Source organism: Molossus molossus, unplaced genomic scaffold (genome assembly GCF_014108415.1).
Source record: "Molossus molossus isolate mMolMol1 unplaced genomic scaffold, mMolMol1.p scaffold_m16_p_17, whole genome shotgun sequence".
Taxonomy (NCBI): Eukaryota; Metazoa; Chordata; class Mammalia; order Chiroptera; family Molossidae; genus Molossus; species Molossus molossus.
This window is the reverse complement of record NW_023425352.1, coordinates 54,672,726-54,696,164: the sequence shown is the minus strand read 5'-3', so window position 1 is coordinate 54,696,164 and position 23,439 is coordinate 54,672,726. Positions and strand designations below refer to the sequence as shown.

At 43.4% G+C, this 23,439-nt stretch overlaps 1 protein-coding gene across 2 annotated transcripts in view; it reads right to left on the bottom strand.

The window, feature by feature from the left end:
- The window catches only part of SEC24C (SEC24 homolog C, COPII coat complex component), a 29,702-nt gene extending 6,665 nt beyond the window's left edge, over positions 1-23,037 (bottom strand). Inside the window, exons 1-9 of one of the 2 annotated variants that reach the window (XM_036264971.1) lie at positions 22,977-23,037; positions 20,725-20,924; positions 17,486-17,621; positions 5,338-5,513; positions 4,753-5,124; positions 4,372-4,508; positions 2,819-2,887; positions 1,409-1,520; positions 1,071-1,198 (exon numbers count right to left, since the gene is read on the bottom strand). In XM_036264971.1, coding sequence (XP_036120864.1) covers positions 1,071-1,198; positions 1,409-1,520; positions 2,819-2,887; positions 4,372-4,508; positions 4,753-5,124; positions 5,338-5,513; positions 17,486-17,621; positions 20,725-20,896 — 1,302 coding nt within the window. In that variant the 5' untranslated portion in view covers positions 20,897-20,924; positions 22,977-23,037. The remainder of the gene's footprint in view (positions 1-1,070; positions 1,199-1,408; positions 1,521-2,818; positions 2,888-4,371; positions 4,509-4,752; positions 5,125-5,337; positions 5,514-17,485; positions 17,622-20,724; positions 20,925-22,976) is intronic. The other variant, XM_036264972.1, reaches the window with a different exon arrangement.
- Between the last annotated feature and the right edge of the window lie 402 nt (positions 23,038-23,439).

The window sequence follows — 23,439 nt, the reverse complement described above, 5'->3', positions numbered from 1 at the left end:
AGTGAGCCTTAAGTTTCCAGTTATAGAGAAATCCACCCTAAATTTCATAAACTAGGCATGAATATGAGGGTTTCCTACCAAGGCCTGGCAGAGCAATTGCCAAACCCTTTCTCTTTTCATGCCAATTTCAAGTGCTGGGGTGACAGATCAGGTCCCAAGCCAGGTAAAAGAAGGACTACTGGATCCTAATTTACCTTTTTTCCTTATGTGCTATCCTAACATCCCTAACCTACCAGGGATGATAGGATAGCATATAAGAAAAAACAGAATGATGTGCTTCTAATCATCTAGAAATGACCATACTATCAGAGACTCCTGTATCCACCTGTCTCCTCGATCCAGATATCTCTTCCCCTACAAGTTGGCCCTGCCTCTTTTTTTTTTCTTATCCTCACCCAAGGACATTTTTTGTTCAGATAGAGTGGAAGGGAGAAAGAGAGAGAAACATCGACATGAAAGGGACACATTGAGTAGCTGCCACCCACACGACCAACCAGGGCCAGGGACAAACTGCAACCGAGGTACGCACCCTTAGCGGAACCAAACCCGGATCTCTCTGGACCTCAGGTCGACGCTCTAACCGCTGAGCCAAACAGGCCAAGGCAGCCCTGACTCTTTTCATGTTGTTTGTTTCCCCTATGGATCTGCTCCCATTTAGCAATTTCTTGAGCTTTTGCTCTCATTCCTACCACCCACTTAAAGCATGAGCCCTGGGATAAAAAGCTATTGACGCCTGGCTGGTATGGCTCAGTAGTTGAGCTTCGACCCATGCACCAAGAGGTCACCAGTTCGGTTCCCAGTCAGGGAACATGCCCAGGTTGTGGGCCCAATCCCCAGTGGGGGGCATACGGGAGGTGGCCAGTCGATGTTCTCTCTCATCGATGTTTCCATCCCTCTCTCTCTCTCTCTAAAATCAATAAAGAAAAAAAAATTAAAAAAAAAAAAAATCTATTGAAGATACTCTTCCCTCCTGCCCAAACAAGACTTCTTCCATTGTGACTGCCAGAATCGTATGTAGGAAGACGTCTTATCCCCCTTCCCTTCCTCCCTTTCATTATACCCTGACTTACCTCTTCTGGGGGCAGCCTTGCCAGTGGCTTGATGACAGCTGCCAGGGGCACCTGAGCCTGCTTAGCCATGTCAGATGTGCAAGGGATATTATAGGATGTGCATCGAATGTATCGGGGACTTGCATTCCCTAAAGGAGGAGGTAGAAAACCTGAGTCAGATCACAGAATCCCTCTAGCTAACCATCTCTCCATTGCTGATCCACCCCATCACCCCCACAAATGCTAGAGCTGATGGTGGCTTTTGTCCAACCCTGGTCTTTGATTAAAGACTACTAAAAGCCCCATCTGATAATCTTTAAGGAAAAGTCCCCAAAGGAAGAAGTTAATACCCTTCTCACCTTGGTCTTTGACTAGGAAGTTGGTGGTAACTAAGGGTGGCACCAGGCCCCGTACTCCAGTAATAAATGGCTCTGAACCCCGGTTGTTCCTGTCATCCTCAATAACCTGAATCTGTAGGGAAAAGTGTAATGAGTGAGATGACAGAAGGAAAGGGAGTACCAGGTCCCAGAGAGCCAGGAGAAAGAAAGGCTGAAGCTGCAGCACAGAAACAAATAATTTGCCAAGGAACACCTCATGCACCAGGCCTGCTCTCCTTCTGGAGACCATATAAAATGCTACAATGCCAGTCTTCTGTTCTATAATTAGCAGCAAAATGCTGGACAGGCAATACCAAGAATGGGCTTCTTTATGAATCGCCCAGACTCTCAATCAATAATAATCACCCTTTTATTCCCCTAACTCCAGGACAGCTCCAGCTCTTATCAGAAACCTTCAAACATGATCAGATTTCACTTCCCTCCCCCATCAAGCCTACCCCATTGCCCCCCATCCCCCAAGACACAGTCTGAGTCAGAGGGGGAAAACAGACAACAGTAACCATGTAAAAATGAATCTACCTGGAATGACTCTACATTCAATGAAAATATAAAGGACAGAGTGAGGAGAGGAATAAACAGCCAAAAATGATCAGGTAAGGTGAGGAAGCAGATGCTGCCTTGTGTTCAGGTAAGCATCAGTGCATAAATATGGGAGAAGAGGATAAGTACCCATTCCTTATAGCCCAATCCTCAGTCTCCCATATTTTGACAACCCAGCAAAGAAAAAAAATATATTTTGCAAAGCTGGTAATCAGATCTTTGTGCAGGCTGATGACCTTTGGTCAGTTACTTCCAGATGAGTTTGGTAAAACCAGAAAAAGTAAAGGGAGAATAACAATCCATATCCCACAGCCAAAGGAGTTGAAGCTTAGAAATATATCAGAGTCAAACAGACTCTCCAGATGAGAAGTGGCTCAAACTTTCCCAAACCAGCAGCCCTTCCCCTGTAAGAAATACAAATATCCCAAACCTGTACATTTGTAGCCACCTACACAAATGTTTCTCCACAACAAGCTGTAGACAATTCAAACCCAAAGGGGAAGGATTTACCGCTCATCTTTGTCCTGTTCCATCAAATGCCACATGCAGGCTCCTGAAGGAGCCAGCAGGACTAACACCAAAGCTTAACATGCCACCTGTCCTTCCACCCCATACTGAAGGCACACTGGTAACAGCTTGCTACTTCTTCATTACATTGTGACTTGAGGCATGCACATCCTTCTAGTTTATAAAAGTGAGGTCTAGAAGGACTAAGGGAAAAGGATGGAGAGGGATGGACATGGTGGATGAGGTGAAGATGAGGTCACAGGCATGCATGGGTGGCACTAACACAGGGATGACACGCACACACACAACATCCCCTGCACTTACTGGACTAGGAATGGCATCAGGGTCTATTCTGTGCCTGGTTTTCTGCGGAGGAGGCAGCTCATTGAGTTGCTTTTTAGTGTTTTAATAATAAAGGCAGAAGGGGAATACAGGGAGGGAGACAAAACAAGAAGCAGATGTTACTTCTCTCAACCCTGATGAGTTAGACATGAACAGCTGGAGCCCAGCTCATATTCCTGAAATCTGGCTTTCTAGATCAGAAATTCCAAGACTTTCTGGCCCAACGCAGAGGCTTTAATGGCTTAGACTATGAGGTAGAAAAATAAGGAGAAGGGCATACAAGAGGTAAGCAGGGGTTATACAGAGAGGGGCTGAACGGGAGAAATCTTTCTCTTTTTCTGTTAATCCTCACCCAAGGATATTTTCCATTGATTTTTAGATCCAGTGGAAGGGAGGGAAGGAGAGAGAGAAAGAAAGAGAGAGAAACATCGATGTGAGAGAGACACATCGATTGACTGCCTCCTGCACAACCCCCACCAGGGCCAGGGATCGAACATGCAACCTGGCTCTGTGCCCTTGACCAAAAATCAAACCTGCAACCCTTTGGTCTGTGGGCTGACAGTCTTAACCACTAAGCAACTGGCCAGGGTTGAATGGGAGAAATCTTAAGGGAGAAGAGGAATATTCCCGCCAAAAGGCCAAACCTCCCATCTAAGGACTATTCTTATGCTGAAAGAAATCTCCCCTCACCTACACCAGACTCTCCTCACTGAAGGAGGGGAAAGGAAGGAAGGGATGCTTAATCCCTTCAGGTTTCCCTTAGCCAATAATGTCCCTTACCCTGGTAGTTCCCCAAAGGAAGAGGGAAGAGAACAGAATGGAATATGACAATGGCTAAGCATGGTGAGGTAACTGACATAGCAAATGTTGCAGACAGCACTATAAAGTGGCCCCCACTTGCGAGTACAGTCCCAGCCTCTATCCTGAGTATAATAAATAAAACATGAGGATTCTGATGACTCTAAGGGTGAGATTCACCCTCTTCCTGGAGAAGCAGCTTCCCCAAACTGCCCTTGTGAACTGTAGATCACTTTTCTCCATCCATACAGGAGCCTAGCAAACAAAAGTATTAAAGGCTTTCTTCTAAAACTATCCAAGTAGGGGCAGAGAGAAAATAGTGAGGCTTTCCTTCTCAACATCTAACACCAGATAATTCCCACTAGCTCTACCTATTAAGAAGGCTGCTGTCCTACTAGATCTAAAAGGACAAGACCTGGACACAGCCACTACTACACAGAAGGGGCAAAGGTTACCATGCTATGTCCAATAATTGACAGGATGCAGCCCTCAACTCAGAGCTCTACTGACACTGCTTATCACTCGTGGCTTCCCTTCCTTTCCTGCCCAGCTATGTAGTAAAAGTGCCCCCAAAAGACTTCTGGGGCCTCAAGTTGCAGTTAAGTAAAAAATTACATCTAGTTTCTACACTTATAAGATTAATGAACATAAAATGCTGGCAAATATCTCATCTAGGCTGAGTCACTTATCTGGCAGCCACAAACTCCTTCCCCAGGACCACTTACGTATCTACTTACAGGGCTCGGGATGGCATCAGGATCCAGGCGCTTAGGAGGCAGTGGCTGAGGAGGCCCGGGCTGACTGCCAAAAGTGGGTGCTCCTGGGTAGGGACTTCCATAATTGGGCTGAGGACCCCGGGCTGGTCCAAAGGAACCTGAAAGACAAGGACACAAGGTGGATGAACTCAAAATCCCCTCTCTTCTCAAGGCCTCATGGAAATGACTAGACTCCTATAAATGTAAAATTATGAGGTAGAGTAATGAACATTCAAAGACCACACTATCTGAACTATGAGAATAAAGAATGTCTTATAATCCTTACATCCTAGTAATAATACCCTGAAGCTATCCATTTAGTTCACCACTTAGCAAGCAATACTAAAAGCAAACAAAACTCACCATTTTGTTGCAGCTGATAGCTTGGCTGCTGGGAGGAGTGCATAGGGGGTGGCGGTGCTGGGGGCCCAGCCATCTGGCTACCAGGGTGCAGAGCTTGAGGAGGCGGTGAGGACACATGGTTGGACTGGCTCACTGGGGGTCCCCCAAAACTCTGTCCAGGCAGGAGTGGACCAGTCATCGAAGGCATCCGAGGACCCCCTGAAGTTGGGGGTGTGAAGCTGGAGGCCTGCTGTGGGGCAGTTCGCTGGGGAGGCTGGGCCCCAGAATGACCCTGGGCCTGGCTAAGGGGAGGAGCCTGGCCTTGAGGATAGGAGCCATACAGACCAGAGTTAGGGAAACTTCCTGAGGCTGAGGCCATCGATGTTGGTGGGCCTGAGAAGTAGAAGAGGTAGAATCAGAAACCCCATCATTCTGCTTCCCTGTTCAGCAAATCCCTTCCCTTTCCACATAAAAGGGGGAGGAGTGCCTGTCCCAGCTGCTTCAGTTCAGAGGCACAAGAAATAAAAGGGATTAACGTATACCTCCCAGCCTGATGCTTCTAAGAAAAGGGGAAACAGTAACATTCCTATTGTCACAGCTACTCACCATAGCCCAACCCTGAAGGGGGAGGGGCTGGGGTCACAGCACCACTGATCTGCATTCCAGCCAGATGAGCAGTCACCTGTGCACTTGTCGGGGGAGGGCCATAGGGCTGAAGCACAGTTGGCTGGCTGACCACAGGGCCCAATGGGGCTGACCCAAATGGCTGAGACCCAGGAAGCCTGTGGGGAGAAAGCAGGTAGTTAAGGACTAATGGGCTGGGACACCCTTCAAAGTTGTCAGGAACTCCACATCATATAGGAAGCTATATTGTTTTACAGTATCTTACTCTCATCCTGGGCTTTTTTATGGCTTCATACTTTTGTATATTTGCAGATAAATTATATTCTTGATCATCTACACCGTGATTATTCAAGACAATTCTCGTTTTCCATTAGATTCACTCCACAAACATATACCAAGCACCCTCAGATCAAATGTTATTTACTCTGCTACTTAGATTATCACCTTCTCTGCCTCAATGCTTTGTTAACCAACCACCTCAGTTTTGTAATCAGAAGCCCTGAAGGAGCTGAAAGGGAAGGAGCACAGAAGTATTAACACAGCAGGCACTTAATAAATGTGGGGTCAAACAAATGAAGTTTGATGGTTTAACTTTTCTTTTTTTGTAACCCTCATCTGACAATATTTTTTGACTGGGACAGGGTATGGAAACTGAGGGCTGACACTCTAACTGCTGAGCCAAACCGGCCAGGGTTGATTGTTTAACTTTTAAACTAAAGTATTTGCCCTGGCCAGTTTGACTCAGTGATTGGAGCACCGGCCCTCAAACTAAAGAGTAGCTTGTTCGATTCTGGTCAAGGGCATATACCTCAGTTGCAATTTGGTCCCTGGCCCTGGTCGGGGGTCATGTGGGAGGCAACCAATCAATGTGTCTCTCTCACATCGATGTTTCTCTCTCCCTCCTTCGCTCCTCCCTCCCACGCTATCTGAAGATAAATGGTAAAATATCCTTGGGTAAGAATTTAGAAACAAAACAAAACAAAAGTATTTATTACTTTATTCTGGGAAAGATGTCAGAAAGGTTTGTAAGATCAGAGGAGCAGGTCAGCTGAGTTTGGCATTCTGTACTTATCATAAAGACGTGCAAACTTACAGAGAAGGACTAGAGAAACAGGACATAAACCAGGTAGCCTTCTAGCTGGGTCTATCTTGCAAAGCTTCATTACTCAGATAGCTCTGTTGGACAGTCCCATGGTATCAAATAGCACGTTAAAATATAAATACAGGCCCTGGCTGGTGTGGCTCAGTTGGCTGGAGTGTCATCCTGTACACTGAAGGGTCTCAGGTTTGATTCCTGGTCAGGGCACATCCCTGGGTTGCAGATCCCCAGGTTGAGGGTTCGATCCCCAATCGGGGTGTGTACAGAGGCAACCAATGGATGTCTCTCTCTCTCTCCCTCTTCCTCCCTCTCTTTCTAAAATCAATTTTAAAAGTTTTTAAAATATAAATACAAAATCATTCCAATATCATGGCATAGCAACTAGCAACTTGCACTGGTGTTTTATGGTATTATTACTACAGAAATGTACAATAGATTATTATACACAATAAGGTCCTTCTGGGATTTCAAGAAGTAATCAAATTCTTCAAAACAGTTTATTATATTAAAATTCTAATTTATCCTTCTTGTTTGACTCTACTGAATAACTGGTACTTTATTATATTTGGTCAGCCTCTATTAGTCCTATAGTTTAACACTTTTAATTCATTCATTCAACTAGTATTTTCTAAGTGTTATATTACTGAACCTTACCCTCCTTAAGGTCTTTGCAGTTTTTGTCTTCCATAGCACCAAACATACTGTGAACCCAATGGCAGATGCTCATAAATCCTTGTCAGAATAATTGTGTTCCACAGTCCTACTCCATTAATATGGATAATACTATTAACTACCCAATGTTATTCTCTCACATGCCCTAGTAATAATAAACCACCATCTGTATATAGCTTTACAACTTATAGAGCATTTCTAAGTGCTTTACCATAATCCTCACAGTAAAATAATGAAAGAGACAGAGCAAATAAAAAACTAAGAGTGTAAGTGGCAGACCAAGATAAACTAGAGTCCAGACATGATTCTTAGTCCAAAGTACTTTACTTTTAAATTGTGAAATATAACATAAAAAAAACATAAAACATATATGTACCGTTGAATAACTATAATTCAAACACCCATGTAACCAAAACCAAGTCAAAAAATAGAATATACTAGCACCCAAAGGCCCTCTATGCCTCTCCTCCATCATAGCCCTCTCCCTTATCCCAGAGATAACTACTTTCCTAAATTCCTAATAACCATTCCCTTGTCCTTAAAACAATATAGTTTAGTTTTGTCAGTTTTTTAAACTTTTGTAAACTGAATCACATCATACATACTCTGGGTTTTGCTTCTTTTGTTCATCCATGTTTATGAAATTCATCTATGCTGTATTCATCACTAAAAGTTATTCCACTAAATAAACATGCTGTGATTTACTTAAACATTTTAATGTAGATGGATATTTGGGTTTTTTAAATTTTTGGGATATTATAAACCATGTTGCTATGAACAAACATACAATTAGCTTGTTTACATACATGAGTTTTTCTAAGGCATATAACTATGAAATTACTGGATTATAGGGTGTGCATATCTTCAATTTTAACAAATAATTCCAAATTATTTCCCCAAAGTAGCTGTACTAATTTGCATCTGAACACCAGTGGATAAGAGTTCCTGTTACCTCACATCCTCTGCAAAATTAGAATTGTCAGACTTTGAATCCTGTTGTAGTTTTTAAATTTTTTTTCATTATTTATGAGGTTGAGCTTTTTTTCAGATTTATTTACCTTATAAAATGATCCTAATAAGTTTAATAAGTCTATTGTCATACACCCCAATAAGGGTGTTGTCATACACAGGCATTACAATATTATTCACTATATTCCCTATGCTGTACTTTATATCCTGTCACATTTTTTTATAACTGGCAATTTGTAATTCTTAATCCTTTTCATCTTTTTCACCCATCCTCTTGACCCATCCTTTTAACCCACCTCTCTCATCTGGCGATCATCAATGAACAGCTTTATTTATTTATTTATGTATTTATTTTTAAGAGAGAGAAAGGGAGAGGGAGAAAGAGATAGAAACATTGATGAGAGAGAAACATATGTTGGCTGCCTCCTGCACACCTCCTACTGCAGATTGAACCCGAAACCCGGGCATGTACCCTGACCAGAAATTGAACCAACGACCTCTTGGTGCATGGGATAACGCTCAACCAACTGAATCACACCAGCTAGGCAATGAACAGCTTTTTTTAAATCCTCACCCAAGGATATTTTTCCATTCATCTTCAAATAGAGTGGGAGGGAAGCAGGGAAAAGAGAGGGAGAGAGAGAGAAACATCAATGTGAGAGAGACACATCAACTGGTTGCCTCCCACATGACCCCGACCAGGGCCGGGGACCAAACCGCAACCAAGGTATGCGCCCTTGACCAGAATCGAACTGGTGACTCTTTGGTCCAAGGGCCGACACTAACTGCTGAGCCAAACCAGCTAGAGCTGAACAGCTTTTTAATATGTTCTTTGGCCACTAGTATCTCTTCTTTTGTAAAATACCTATTCTGGTTTTTGCCTATTATCTTTTCAACTGGATTGACTTTTTGAATAAGAAGTAGGAGTTCTTTACATAGTCTGGATGCTATTTTATGTGTTTATGTCTATTTTATGAGTAAATATCTTTTTCCATTCTGGAACTTGTCTTTCAAATGTACTTTCCATTCATTGTCTGTCTCTATGATTATTCCTATCAAAACAAAAACATGCAAACATCTCAAAAAATAACCATCTATAGTGAAAACAACCCAAATGTCCATCAGGGGATAAATGGATAAATAAAATGTGGTACTATATGCACATAATAAAATATTACTTGGCCATAAAAAGGAAAGAAGTATTGATACATGCTACAATATAAACATTGAAAATGTTATGCTAAATAAAAGAAAGCTGTTACAAAATATCATATAGTATATGATTCCACTCCTATGAATATCTACAATAGGGAAATCTATAGCAACAGAAAATAGTGGTTGCTTCAAGTTGGGGGTATGGGGGATTAAAGAATAGCTACATAGGGGTAGCTACTTAGCTAAAGGATATGGTGTTTCTTCTTGAGGTGACAAAATGTTCTAAAATTAACTGTGATGATGGTTGGCACATAACTGTAAATACAATTTAAAAAATACTGAATTGTATACTTTATCTTATTTTATTTTATTTTTTCTTTATTGATTTTAGAGAGGAAGGGAGCAGGAGAGATAGATAGAAACATCGATGAGAGAGAACATCAACTGGCCGCCTCCTGCATGCCCCCCACTGGGGATCTGGCCCACAACCTGGGCATGCGTCTCGACCGGGAACCAAACCGGCGACCTCTTGGTGCATGGGTTGATGTTCAACCACTAAGCCACACTGGCTGGGCTGAATTGTACACTTTAAATTCACATGATATGTAAATTTTATCTTAATGAAGTTGTTTTTTAAATCCAATCAAATAAAATTGCCCTAAAACCTCACACTCCTTCAAGTTTTTGCATCTCTTTATAGCTAAACATTACAAAAGAATTGGTCTATGCTCTGGATCTGTCTCTACTTTAACTACTATTTCTCTGTCTCTTTAAAGCTCCTTATTTTCTGGGTTCATTTTCTTTTTTTCGCTTAGTAGTTTTCTCAACCTCAGTCTACACATTTTAAACTCTGAGCCTTTGTCTGAAAATGTCTGTATTTGCCCTCTCTCTTAATTCCATAATTCCATGTTTACAATTATATTCCCTTAATGCTTTCAAGGTACTATTCTACTATCTGCTCTCCTCTAATAGTCTCTATTTATTCTAATCAATATTGTTTCCCCTGAGAGTCTCTTATGGACTGGGTTGAGGGGGTGTGGTTGTTTTGCATTTGCTTCTAGAAGACATTCCAATGATATTTCCATCAAGATCAATTTTTTTTAAAAAAGCTCTGAGACCTGGCCAGTTTGGCTCAGCGGTTACAGTGTCAGCCCATGGTCCAGAGAGTCCTGGGTTCAGTTCCCGCTAAGGGCATGTACCTCGGCTGCAGTTTTTCCCTGGCCCTGGTTGGGTCGTGCAGGAGGCAGCTACTCGATGTGTCCCTTTCACATCAATGTTTCTCTCTCTTCCTCTCTCTCCCTCCCATTCTATCTGAACAAAAAATGGAAAAATCCCCTCCGATGAGGATTTAAAAAAAAAGCTTTGAGAGCCCTGGCTGGGTTTGTTCAGTGGTTAGAGCATCGGCCCATGGACCAAGGAGTCATGGGTTCGATTCCAGTCAAGGGCACGTACCTCAGTTGTGGTTTGGTCCCTGGTACTGGTCAGGATCGTGCAGGAGGCAACCAATCGATGTGTCTCTCACATCGATATTTCTTTTTTTTTTCCCTTTCTTTTTTAATCCTCATCCAAGGACATTTTTGTATTTATCTTCAGATAGAGTGGGAGGAAGAGATACAGAGAAACATCAATGTTTCTCAGCTCAGAAAAGCCAAAAGATTCATCCCCATCCCCACTACCTGCTTAAATTTAAGTCCCCAGATTTCAAGATGATAATTCCCACCCTCACTACAGGCCACCACAGTGTCAGCTTACCACTCTCATTTTCAGTTCCCACTTGGTGTCTCTAGCACTTGAGGATTTCACTTTCTTTCTTTTAAGCTTGATTATGGACTTGAAAAAATTGTTGTTTTTATTTCCTTTCTCCTTTCTAGATGTTTGTAGCCAATGGCTTTTCAGGTTATATCAATCTACTAACCAGCTGAAACTCTTTGACCCACTCCAACTAAATAGCTATCTTCATTTCTCCAATGAAACTACACTTGCAACGATGCCAAACCTTGCCAAACCCAATAGTCAGTCCGCAGTCTGCATCTTACCTTTCAGCAGCAAATGACACAGCTAATTACTCTTGCTTCCCTGAAATTCTTTCTTCATCTAGTTTCAGGATGCCAAACTCTCCTAGCTAATCTCCTACCACACTACTGCTCTTTCTCATTGTCTTTTATTTTTTTTAATTTCCAACTCAGAGATATAGTGTATTTGTTTTCTTATGGTTCCTCCTCTGACTTCTTTTTTTTTTTTTAATTAATTTTTTTTTTATCCTTACCTGAGAACATTTTTGCATTTATCTTGAGATAGAGTAGGAGGGAGAGAGGAAGAGAGAAAGAGAGAGAGAGACATCGATGTGAGAGAGACACATTGAGTGGTTGCCACCCACAGGACACAACTGGGGCCAGGGACAAACTGCAACCGAGGTACGTGCCCTTAGCGGGAACCAAACCCAGGCCTCTGTGATCTACGGGTCGACGATCTAACCACTGACCCAAACTGGCCAGGGCCTGACTTCTTTTTAAATGTTGTTAAATTCCAAGGTTCAGTATTTAACAGTATCCTTTACTCTCAATGCTCATTTTCTAACTGATTTAATCTAGTCCCATGGCTTTAAATAATAGCTCTATACTGAAGACTTCCAATGTATTATCTGTAGTCCTGGTATCATTCCTGAGCTACCATGTATACAACTGCCCACTCAACATCTCTACTTGGTAGCTAGTAGTTTTTTCTTTTTATTTCTATACATTTCAAAATCTACTCCACCATCTTCACTGGAAATCTCCGAGCTAGTAGCTTTCTTAAATCTATAATGTACAAAATAAAACCCTTCATTTCGCCCTGGCTGGTTTTGCTCAGTGGTTAGAGCATCAGCCTGTGGACCAGTTTGTCCCTGACCCTGGTCAGGGTCATGCAGGAAGCAACCAGTAAACGTGGCTCTATCACATCGATGTTTCTCTCTGTCTCTCTCTCTACCCCTGTCCCACTCTATCTGGTAGTAAGTAGAAAAATATCCTCAAGTGAGAAATAAAAAAATAAATCTTCATTCCCCTCCCCTAAATCTGCTCCATCGCAAATATTTCTCACCTCAGTAAATAACACCCAGTTTCTTAAGCCAACAAGTTAAAAGACATCCAGAATTCCTTCTTATCTATTAAGTCACATCCAATCCTACTGACTCTACTTTCAAAATGTATCCCAAATCTGACTATTTCTCACACCTCTACCACTACCATCCTAAACCAAACCAAGATCATATCTTACCTGAACTAATGCAACAACATCCCAACAGGACTCTCTACTTCTACTCCTGAATCCAGCAAATTAACCTCTTTTTTAAAATAAATATTTTTCAAAAATCATTAGAGAATGGGAAGAACATATGCAAAAAAAAATTTAAGTAATATTTTAGTGATCACATTTGTGATAGTGTTAGTATTGTTGTACTGAGACTGTTGTGTATAATAAGGGATAAAATAAATAAGAAATTGTGGCATATGCCAATATTCTAATTTCATCATTCCCATAGCCTTAAGAACCAAGATTCCTGGTCTGGAAGAAAAGAGATATAGATATAAGTCAAGTAAAGGCTCTGCAGTCTTCAGTTTGAATTGGAAGTACAAATTTAAAATAATTGGTATTTTACCTTTAATATATGTAGATATGTATTTCTTAGCTATGTCCACTGAAAAGACCTAGAGTGACCAATCAAGTAGCAATGAACATTCCCAGTGACCAGATTAGAATAAAAAATATCATTTCTGCCCTGGCCGGCTTGGCTCAGCAGTTAGAGCATTGGCCTGTGGTCCAGTGAGACCTGGGTTAGGTTCCCGCTAAGGCCACGTACCTTGGTTTGTCCCCGGCCCCAAATGGGTTGTGCGGGTGGCAGCCACAGCCCACAAACCAAAAGAATCGTGGATTTGATTCCTGGTCAAAGGCATGTACCTGAGTTGTGGGTTCGATCCCGGGCCCTGGTCAGGCAGGAGGCAACCAATTGATGTTTCTCTCTCTCTGTCCCTCCCTTCCTTCCACTCTATCTAAAAATCAATGGAGAACTATCCTCCAGTGAGGATTAACAAAACAAAACAAAACATTGGTCACCTTAAGTATATAACAGAGGACCAATTCATTCCCTTGTAAACTGGTAAATAAAAGTAAAGAATCAGCCCTGGCTGGTTTGTCTCAGCAGTTAGAGCGTCAGCCTGAGGTCCAGAGAGACCCGGGTTCGGTTCCCACTAAGGGCACGTGCCTCGGTTGCAGTTTGTCCCTGGCCCTGGTTGGGTCGTGCGGGTGGCAGCCACTTGATGTGTCCCTTTCATGTCGATGTTTCTCTCTCTCTTTCTTCCTCTCTCTCCCTCCCACTCTGAACAAAAAGTGGAAAAATGTCCTCGAGTGAGGATAAAAAAAAAAGTAAAGAAGCACTAATCCTACATGAATTGCACAGCTAGTAACCAAATAACAGATGACTATAATGGTAGTCAAGCAAATAAATTAATAAGAATTAGACAAAAGAACACATATGCATTAAGCACCAACAACTCCTAACATCACAAAAGGAGATTATGTGCCTCCTATAGTCTTGCCCCACACTGCCCAAAGGGACCAAAAACTTGGTTCCGGTCCCTATCAGCTGCCAATTTGGAGAAAATACAGAGGAAAGAGGAACACATTAAATTGTAACATGAGTCCTGGCCAGTTTGGCTCAGCGGTTAGAGCGTCGGCCTGCAGTACAGAGAGACCTGGGTTCGGTTCCCACTAAGGGCATGTACCTCAGTTGCAGTTTGTCCCCGGCCCTGGTTGGTCATGCGGGTGGCAGCCACTCGATGTGTCCCTTCACATCGATGTTTCTCTCTCTCTCTCCCTCCCACTCTATCTGTACAAAAAATGGAAAAATATCCTCGGGTGAGGATAAAAAAAAAATTAGAGCGGGAGGGAGAGAGAGGAAGAGAGAGAGAGAGAAACATCGATGTGAAGGGACACATCGAGTGGCTGCCACCCGCATGACCAACCAGGGCCGGGGACAAACTGCAACCGAGGTACATGCCCTTAGTGGGAACCGAACCAAGGTCTCTCTGTACTGCAGGCCGACGCTCTAACCGCTGAGCCAAACTGGCCAGGGCCCTCCTGCTCTATCTGAACAAAAAATGGAAAAATGTCCTCGGGTGAGGATGAAAATAAATAAATAAATAAATAAATAAATAAATAAATAGTAACATGAATATGCAACCAGGAGAATTCAGACTGTGGGAAACTTTTCAGGTCAATTGACTTGGGTTCTTCAATGCTAAACAGTAAGAAAGATAGAGAGGGAACCTATAGACTTAAAAGACACATCAAGTTGTTGTTTTTAAATAGGCAAAACTCAACTGTGGTATCTAGGACACTCTTCCCCCAGACCTTTGGAGAGCGCTTCACTATTTCACTGAGGTTTCAAATATCACTTCAGAGAAGCTTTCCTTGACCAGTGTATTTAAAATAGCTTCCTACCTTCTAACCAGTCATTCTCTATATCCTTACTCTGTTTTATTTCTTTTTTTTTTTTAATCCTCATCCGAGGACATTTTTCCATTTTTTGTACAGACAGAGTGGGAGGGAGAGAGAGAAAGAGAGAGGGAGGGAAACATCGATGTGAAAGGGACACATCGAGTGGCTGCCACCCGCACGACTAACCAGGGCCGGGGACAAACTGCAACCGAGGTACATGCCCTTAGCGGGAACCGAACCCAGGCCTCTCCGGACCACAGGCGGACGCTCTAACCACTGAGCCAAACCGGCCAGGGCGTGTTTTATTTCTTATTTATATTTGTCTATCTGTTATCTTCTGTGTCCTCCACTAAATTGTAAATTCTATGAGGGCAGGGACTTGGTCTGTTTTGCTTACTGCTTTATCTCCAACTTCTAGAATAATGTCTGACATATAATAAATATTTTTTAATCTTTATTGTTGAAAGTACAACAGATATCCCTCCTTCCCTCCTTTTTCCCCATTAACAACCTGCTCCCCACTCCACGACAAAATAAGTAATTTTTGAGTGGATGAATGAATGAATGAGCCCTGGCCGGTTTGGCTCAGCGGTTAGAGCGTCGGCCTGCGGTCCTGAGAGACCCGGGTTCGGTTCCCGCTAAGGGCATGTACCTCGGTTGCAGTTTGTCCCCGGCCCTGGTCAGTTGTGCGGGTGGCAGCCACTCGATGTGTTCCTTTCACATCGATGTTTCTCTCTCTCTCTCTGTTCCTCTCTCTCCCTCCCACTCTACCTGAACAAAAAATGGAAAAATGTCCTCGAGTGAGGATAAAAAAATAAATAAAAATAAAAAATGAATGAATTCCTTATACTTATTCCAGAGTATTCCAACACAAAGGGTTAGGGAGAGCTTTCCAGGGCCTTTCTCCAGGCTTGCATTCAGTGCTAAAAATGTACATTCTGGACACCCAATAAAAATGTCAGAAAGTGACTCTTCCATTATTATACACTCTACCCAGGTATACAGACCATGTACCACCAAAATTTTCATCATTTACATGGTTTTCCTTTTTTTTTTTTTTTTTTATGATTATAATAACAATATATTGGCCTTGATGAATAGTGAAAGCTTTTGAAGAATGACACAGCCCAGGCAGTGTGACTCAGTGGATTGAGCATTGTCCCATGGACTGAGAGGTACCAGTTCAATTCCTGGTCAGGGCACATGCCCAGGTCTGGGCTCCATTCCCAGTAGGGGGCAGCCAATTGATGTTTCTCTCTTACATTGATGATTCTAACTCTCCATTCCTCTCTCTCTAAAAAAATCAATAAAACTTAAAGAAAAAGGGGGGAGAATGACATATATGGTTTTCCTTTGAGTATCTTTTCTTTCATAACTAGTCACACCCGGACTTAGCCACTAAGTCCTATTAAGTGCCTGATCTAGAGGAAAGGGGGAAGTCACAGGAGACAAATAATCTTGAGGTCCCTTCTTCCTGTTTCTCCCTTAGAATAGGCTAAGTAGGATAGAAATAATTATTTAAGATATATGTCTAGTCAGGAAAAAACTCAGGTTCGAAGAAAAAACAAGAATATGCAAAATAACTCAGGTACTGGGCCCTGGCCAGTTTTGCTCAGCGGTTAGAGCGTTGGCCTGCAGACTGGAGAGTCCCAAGTTCAGTTTCCGCTAAGGGTACGTACCTCGGTTGCAGTTTGTCCTTGGTTGGGGTCGTGTGGGAGGCAACCACTTGATGTGTCTCTCTCGCATCAATGTTTCTCTCTCTCTCTTCCTCCCTCTCTCCTTCCTGCTCTATCTCAAAATAAATGCAAAAATGTCCTCGAGTGAGGATAAAAAAAAAGGTGGAGAAGAGAAAAAGGGATCTAAAAGAAAGGCAAAGGTAAATGATTAAACAAAAAACAAACAAACAAAACAACTCATAACTCATAAACACAGACAACAGTATGGTGATTACCAGCGAGAAAGGGGGGTGGGAGAAAGGTAGAAGGTAAAGGGAGGATAAATGGTGATGGAAGGAGACTTGAATTGGGGTGGTGAACACACACAATACAATATACAGATAATGTATTATAGAATTGTACATCTGAAACCTATATAGTTTTATTAACCAATGTCACTCCTATAAGTTCAATTAAAAAAGAAAAAAATAGCCCTGGCCAGTTTGGCTCAGCTGTTAGAGCGTTGGCCTGCGGTCCAGAGAGACCCGGGTTCGGTTCCCGCTAAGGGCACGTGCCTCAGTTGCGATTTGTCCCCGGCCCTGGTTGGTCATGTGGGTGGCGGCCACTCGATGTGTCCCTTTCACATCGATGTTTCTCTCTCTCTCTCCCTCCCACTCTATCTGAACAAAAAACGGAAAGATGTCCTCGAGTGAGGATAAAAAAAAAAAAGAAAAAAATAGCCCTGGCCAGTGTGGGTCAGTTGGTTGAGCATGGTCCCATGCACCACAAGGTCACTGGTTTGATTCCCAGTCAGGGCACATGCCCAGGTTGCAGGCTCCATCCCCAGTAGGGGACATGTAGGAGGCAGCCAATGGTTGTTTCTCTCTCACATCGATGTTTCTCTATCTCTTTCTCTCTCTCTCTCTCCCCCGCCTTCCTCTCTCTCTTAAAAAAAGAAATCAATAAAAACATATTAAAAATATATATATATTATGTTAAATTCACAGAATAAATAAGTAAATAAACAGCAAAGAAAATGGGCCCTCATATATGCCTAATCCTTCCAGTTACATCAGACCAATTTTATGTTGACCCAAGTACATACCTCTGCATCTGAACAGTGGAGCTAGGCCCATTCTGTACATCTCCTTGGCCAAACTGGCCATATGTAGCCTGGCCACAAGAAACCTGTGCTGTTGAGGTTGGAGGTGCCCCTGAAGAATGTGGGACTCTTGACACACCTGAGGGCAAAGGATAGAAACTAAGTGATTGGGAAATAACTTTCTCCTCTACCCAGAGCAAGGAATGCAAAGCAAGAATCAATAAACACAGCCCTGGCCGGTTTGGCTCAGCGGTTAGAGCGCTCGACTGCGGTCCGGAGAGACCCGGGTTCGGTTCCCGCTAAGGGCATGTACCTTGGTTGCAGTTTGTCCCCGGCCCTGGTTGGTCGTGTGGGTGGCAGCCACTCGATGTGTCCCTTTCACATCGATGTTTCTCTCTCTCTCTCTTCCTCTCTCTCCCTCCCACTCTGTCTGTACAAAAAAATGGAAAAATGTCCTCGGGTGAGGATAAAAAAAAAAAAAAAAAAAAAAAAAAAAAAAAGAATCAATAAACACAGATCTTCACTGGCCCAATACCATAGCTTTGTAATTAAAAGGAAACCATCAGCCCTGGCCAGTTTGACTCAGCGGTTAGAGCGTCAGCCTGTGGTCCAGAGAGATCCGGGTTCGGTTCCTGCTAAGGGCATGTACCTAAGGGGACAAAAGGGCATGCAGTTTGTCCCCGGCCCTGGTTGGGTTGTGCGGGTGGCAACCACTCGATGTGTCCCTTTCATGTTGATGTTTCTCTCTCTCTCTCCTCCTCCTACTCTATCTGAACAAAAAATAGAAAAATGTCCTAGGGTGAGGATAAAAAAATAAATAAATAAAAGGAAACCATCAGCCATAGATGGTTTTTCTCAGTGGTTAGAGCATCAGCCGGTGGACCAAAGAGTCGCAGGTATGATTCCGCCCAAGGCCATATACCTTTGTTGCGGTTCATCCCTGGCCCTGGTTGGGGTCCTGCTGGAGGCAATCAGCTGATTGTGTCTCTCTCACATTGATGTTTCTCTCTCCCTCCCACTTTATCTAAAGACAAATATCCTCGGGTGAGGATTTAAAAAAAAATAAAGGACACCATCAACATGCAAACCTAACTACAGCAAATTCTGAACACTGATGCCCAATCAGAAAGCCTCCACTCTCCTAGACAGGTATACTACAAGTGAAGCTGTAGCCAGAGCTACAAGAAGGTAGGGACTTCCTATGATCACTATTACTTACTCTCATTCAATCCAGGACAGCCTAGTATTCTCATCCTAGACTAAATGTCAATTCTTTTAAGGAAAAGGATCATACTCCAGAAATTAGAAACTTAGAGCATATACGAGCATAGAAAACGACCAAGTAGTACACTGAACTACATTATAAAGAAAGGCACCTCTTGGGCAGACTATTCTGCCAACCTCTTCTTCGTATATTTTACTTATCCTAACCATCTTCTTTTCATCCACTTCTAAGTGTTGACTCTCCCAATAGCACATGGCTCAGAAGAGTGTTTCCATAGGTTGGAGACTCTGTTTCCACCCAACAGTTCAGCCAGGACAGTTGGCCTGCCCTCTCATTAGTGCTGCCACTTACGTCTTCACAAAAGCTGGACTCCATCCTTTCTGCTCATCAGAGCTGCCATTAAAGCTACTTCTACTAGCCCCAATCATCCTTTCTGCACACTGTCCCCAACCATTCTTTCCACATGAAATGCAGGAAGAAAGCAATTAGTTACTTGGCTCATCACTTTGGAAATGATGCTAACCCCTGTTCAAACATGTTTTTCTTTTGCTCTGCCCTCAGCAGAGATTAGACACTATAGAACCTGCTCACTAGCCATCACAGAACCAGATATGTTTTCCTCTCAATAACAAAACTTCCTCTTGACACAATGCCAAATTCCATCTTGATAAGCCAGGATTTGACAGATCAGAGGTGGACTCTGTCCAGCCAAAGGTTTCAACCCAGAGTAAGCGTCTTTCAGAAACCTGAGACCTAACGTCACCAGTTCACAAATTTTTTTTCAAAGTTATAATTTAAATGGTAATATTTCTTTTCCTAAATCTCACCTATGCCTCCTTGGTCTCATCTCCCTTCTTGGGATTTACTCTCTTAATGTATAAAGCTTTTGGCATACCCTAAGTCCTCAACTAGCTTAACCAAAGATATACTGCTAACTGTTTTCTAAAAGTCCTTAAGAATAATCTGTAGAGTATTAGCTGTTCTTCTTGAATATAAAAGCCTAACACTGATTTTAAAGCAGCACCAGATAGTCTTCCCTTATTGCCCTGATATTACAGAGGCTCTAAGAATCAGAGAAAACTCAAGCAAAGGGAAAGGAATGATATCAACACAAAGATATGAGAGGCACACATACACCACACTTTTCATCCGTGAACTAGCTCCCCATGTCCTGAAGTCATTCATTGATAGAACTGTCTGTCCAATGAGAGGCATTATCAACATACATGAGAAATGCCTAGCTCTGGCCGGTTTGGCTCAGCAGTTAGAGCATCGGCCTGTGGTCCGGAGAGACCCAGGTTTGGTTCCCGCTAAGGGCACGTACCTCGGTTGCAGTTTGTCCCTGGCCCTGGTTGGTTGTGCGAGTGGCGACCACTCGATGTGTCCCTTTCACATCGATGTTTCTCTCTCTCTCTGTTCCTCTCTCCCTCCCACTCTAAAAAACAAAATAAAAATAAAAATAAAAGAGAAATGCCTGGCCAGAGTGGCTCAGTTGATTGAGTGTTGTCCTGTGCACTGAAAGGTTGCCATTTCAATTCCTGGTCAGGGCACATACCTGGGTTGTGGGCATGTATGGAAGGCAACTGATCAATGTTTCTCTCACATTGATGTTTCTCTCTCTCTCTCTCTAAGCATGTCCTCAGGTAAAGAATAAAAATATATATATATATTGCCCAGCTGGTGTGGCTCAAGAGGAGCTGTAACCACAACCCTTCCATCCATCTGTGGACAATGTAGCCAGGTGAGGATGCACAGGGTTACACCCACAGGAAATGAACTACCATTGAACATGGAAGATATGTTCCCACTACATGTGTTAAGGCAGAAACACAGTCACTTTAAGTAAAAACAGGGAGGGGCAGACTACCCAGGGAGGGGCTCTCAATGACCAAGAGCCAGATTCATGTTCCTCAATCCCAATCACCCTAACTCTCTAGGCAACTTTGGTAGGGCAATACAACCCAACCTAAAGACTACTGATTCCCCTCCTTCTTTCAAAGGAAACTTGGAAATATACCTGGGGGAGGTGTTTGCTGATAGCCTTGTACTGGCCCATTGTAGGTTCCATAGGGTGTGGGAGGGGCTGTGGACCCTGGTTGCCCACCATAGCTGGATTGATGATATCCTGGATAGACAGGCTGGGGCTGCCCAAATGGCGGCACAGGTGGAGCTGACTGGTTGACGTTCATTATGAAAGCATCCCCGACTTGGTCTCACCTATAAGATAAGAGAGAAGAGAGAAATTAGTCAAAACCAACTCTCTAAAAAGAGAGCAACTATACAGAGTAGGAAGTACAGACATATAAAAGGACTGACCTTATCAGGCAGTGAATAGCCTAATTCGCACACTCCACAGGATCTGTGTAATTTTCTGTCCCAGCCAGTAGCCAGATTACCTCCCCAAAGTAAGGATTTTGTTACTCTGAACCCCATGCTTTGTCACTGCCAAGAGGGCATAAATTCAACTTCAAATAGGTCCACTGGAATGGAACAGCAGCCTCCAGTCCCCGATGGTATGATTTCTAGTATCTAGACACACAAGGAGTCCTGCCACTGATGAATTACTATGATATTACAGGTAAATCAGGTAAATGAAACAATGAAACACTTTCCATACATTCACCCTAGCATCCATTCATTCAGCAAATACTGAATCATTGAATACCCTCCAGTGTGCTGGTCATTTTTTTTTTTTTTTATTAATTCTCACCTGAAGACATTTTTCCATTGATTTTTTTAGGTAGAGAGGAAGGGAAGAAGGGAGAAAGATAGAGAGAGTGAGAGAGAGAGAGAGACATTGATGTGAGGGAGAGTCATAGATTGGTTGCCCTCTGCATGACCCTGACCAGGTCTGAGGATGGGACTTTCAAACCAGGTACATGCCTTTGACCAGGAATCAAACCCACAACCCTTCGGTCTGAGGGCTGATGCTGTAACTGCTGAGCCAAACCAGCCAGGGCTGTGCTAATCATTTTTAATCACTCAGGCTACATGTCTAAAACAGATCAGGTCAGTTCCCTGCCCTTCAAAAGGCAAATTTTAGAGCAACTGATTAGAGAAATAATAATTTTTGGCTAAACTACAATAATCCAAATGTTACTCCATCTCCAGTCTTCTTCCCAAAAGAGTGGATGTACCTTAGAACTGAAGCATTAGAATAACTAAATGTAAAGGACACCTGAAAACTCCAGCAAGGTACCAGATTAGAACTGAGTGCAGGTCAGGCACACACACACAAAAAAAAAAAAACCCTCACAATAACTTAGGGAAACAGTTCAAGGATCAGCAGCAATGTTAGATTTCACGGAAAAAAGAGTATTCACCTTATCCATCAAGTAGAGGGACTATGAGTATTCCAAATCCCAATGCACTCCTCCAACTCTGTTTCTGCTCTCTTTATATGGTTGTCACGAATCCAGGCTACCACCAAAATTAGTACAATCTTGCCCAGCAACAGAAGAATGAATTAGAAGCCCTTTCCTGGGTCCTTCCAAGAACACAACTATCCGACATCTACTCTAAACAGTCTTATTATTCCAACTATCCTACAGACAAAAAGGGCCTACAAAACATGACAGCTCATAGCTGCTGCAGTGGAACAATGGGCCTCTTCCCTTTGCTAGTCTTGACTATAGAAAACCTAAGATGCTCCTGGACTAGACCTCTTTAAACTCAGGGCCATCTCAGGCGTTGTTCTTCCAAATCCTAAACCTTACACAGGTCACAACACTAATCTTAACAGATGTTCCCCTCCCCTTCATCTTCCTAAACTCAGTGTGGGTCTGGGAGTGGAAGGAGCTTCTTCTCCAGGGAATAATTCCCTCAAACACACCCAAGAGTTTGGAGCAGGCTCAAGTTTCCACTCCATTCTGGGTGGACAGTCGAGGGTGACAACTCAGGGGGCGGGACAACCTTTCTAGAACTCTGAAAGTAGTCAAGCTGTGGGCGCCGGGGATCAAGACTGAGAAGTCAAGGCAGCTTCTCGGGCCACGATGAGAAAGAGGGCTAATCCATTAAGCATGAAGATCGAGCGTCTTGCGCCCTTCAACAGGCTCGGGGCAGGAAGCGGGAGCCGGAATTTGAGCCGGGAGAAAAGAAGGGAGGGTAGGGTCTAAGACTGATCTTGGATTGCGGATACGTGAGGTGAGGGTCTTTCACCCGGCCCCGGCCCCGGGCTCCTCCCTTCCTTTTAAGACCGAACCCCACCTGGCAGTGATACTCCGGCCTCTCTTCTTTCCTACCCACCAACCTCCCGATGCCACTCCTCACCCGGCTCCAGATCCAGGTTCGACTTCGTTCCTAACGTCAAGGCTCCCAGGCTCCACTTCCGGTTCCGAGGGAGCTGTCGTGTCGTCCCCGGAAGTTCCACCCCCCACGCTCCAGGGCCGTAGCACTCCTTCTGCCACGTCTGCAGTGGGCACGCGCCCAGGAACCCGGATGCCGCGCATGCGCCACTTTCTTTTCCCATCAGGCCGCCCCTTCGGTGGCTCTGCAGATTCTTATGCATTTGCGCTACCCCCCCCCCCCCCCCCCCCGCCTTTCCCCACTATAGATGTCCTGGTCGCTTTATAGTGCCACGAGCTGAGACGCGATTGAGATTAGGTCAAATTATCCTTAGTAACAACCCCTCAATCACCTATGACATATTAGTGACCTTTGACCTAGAGTACCCCAGCCACTTCCTCCTGACCCTTGACCCCATTGATTTCTATCTTTGATGTTGTTCTCACCC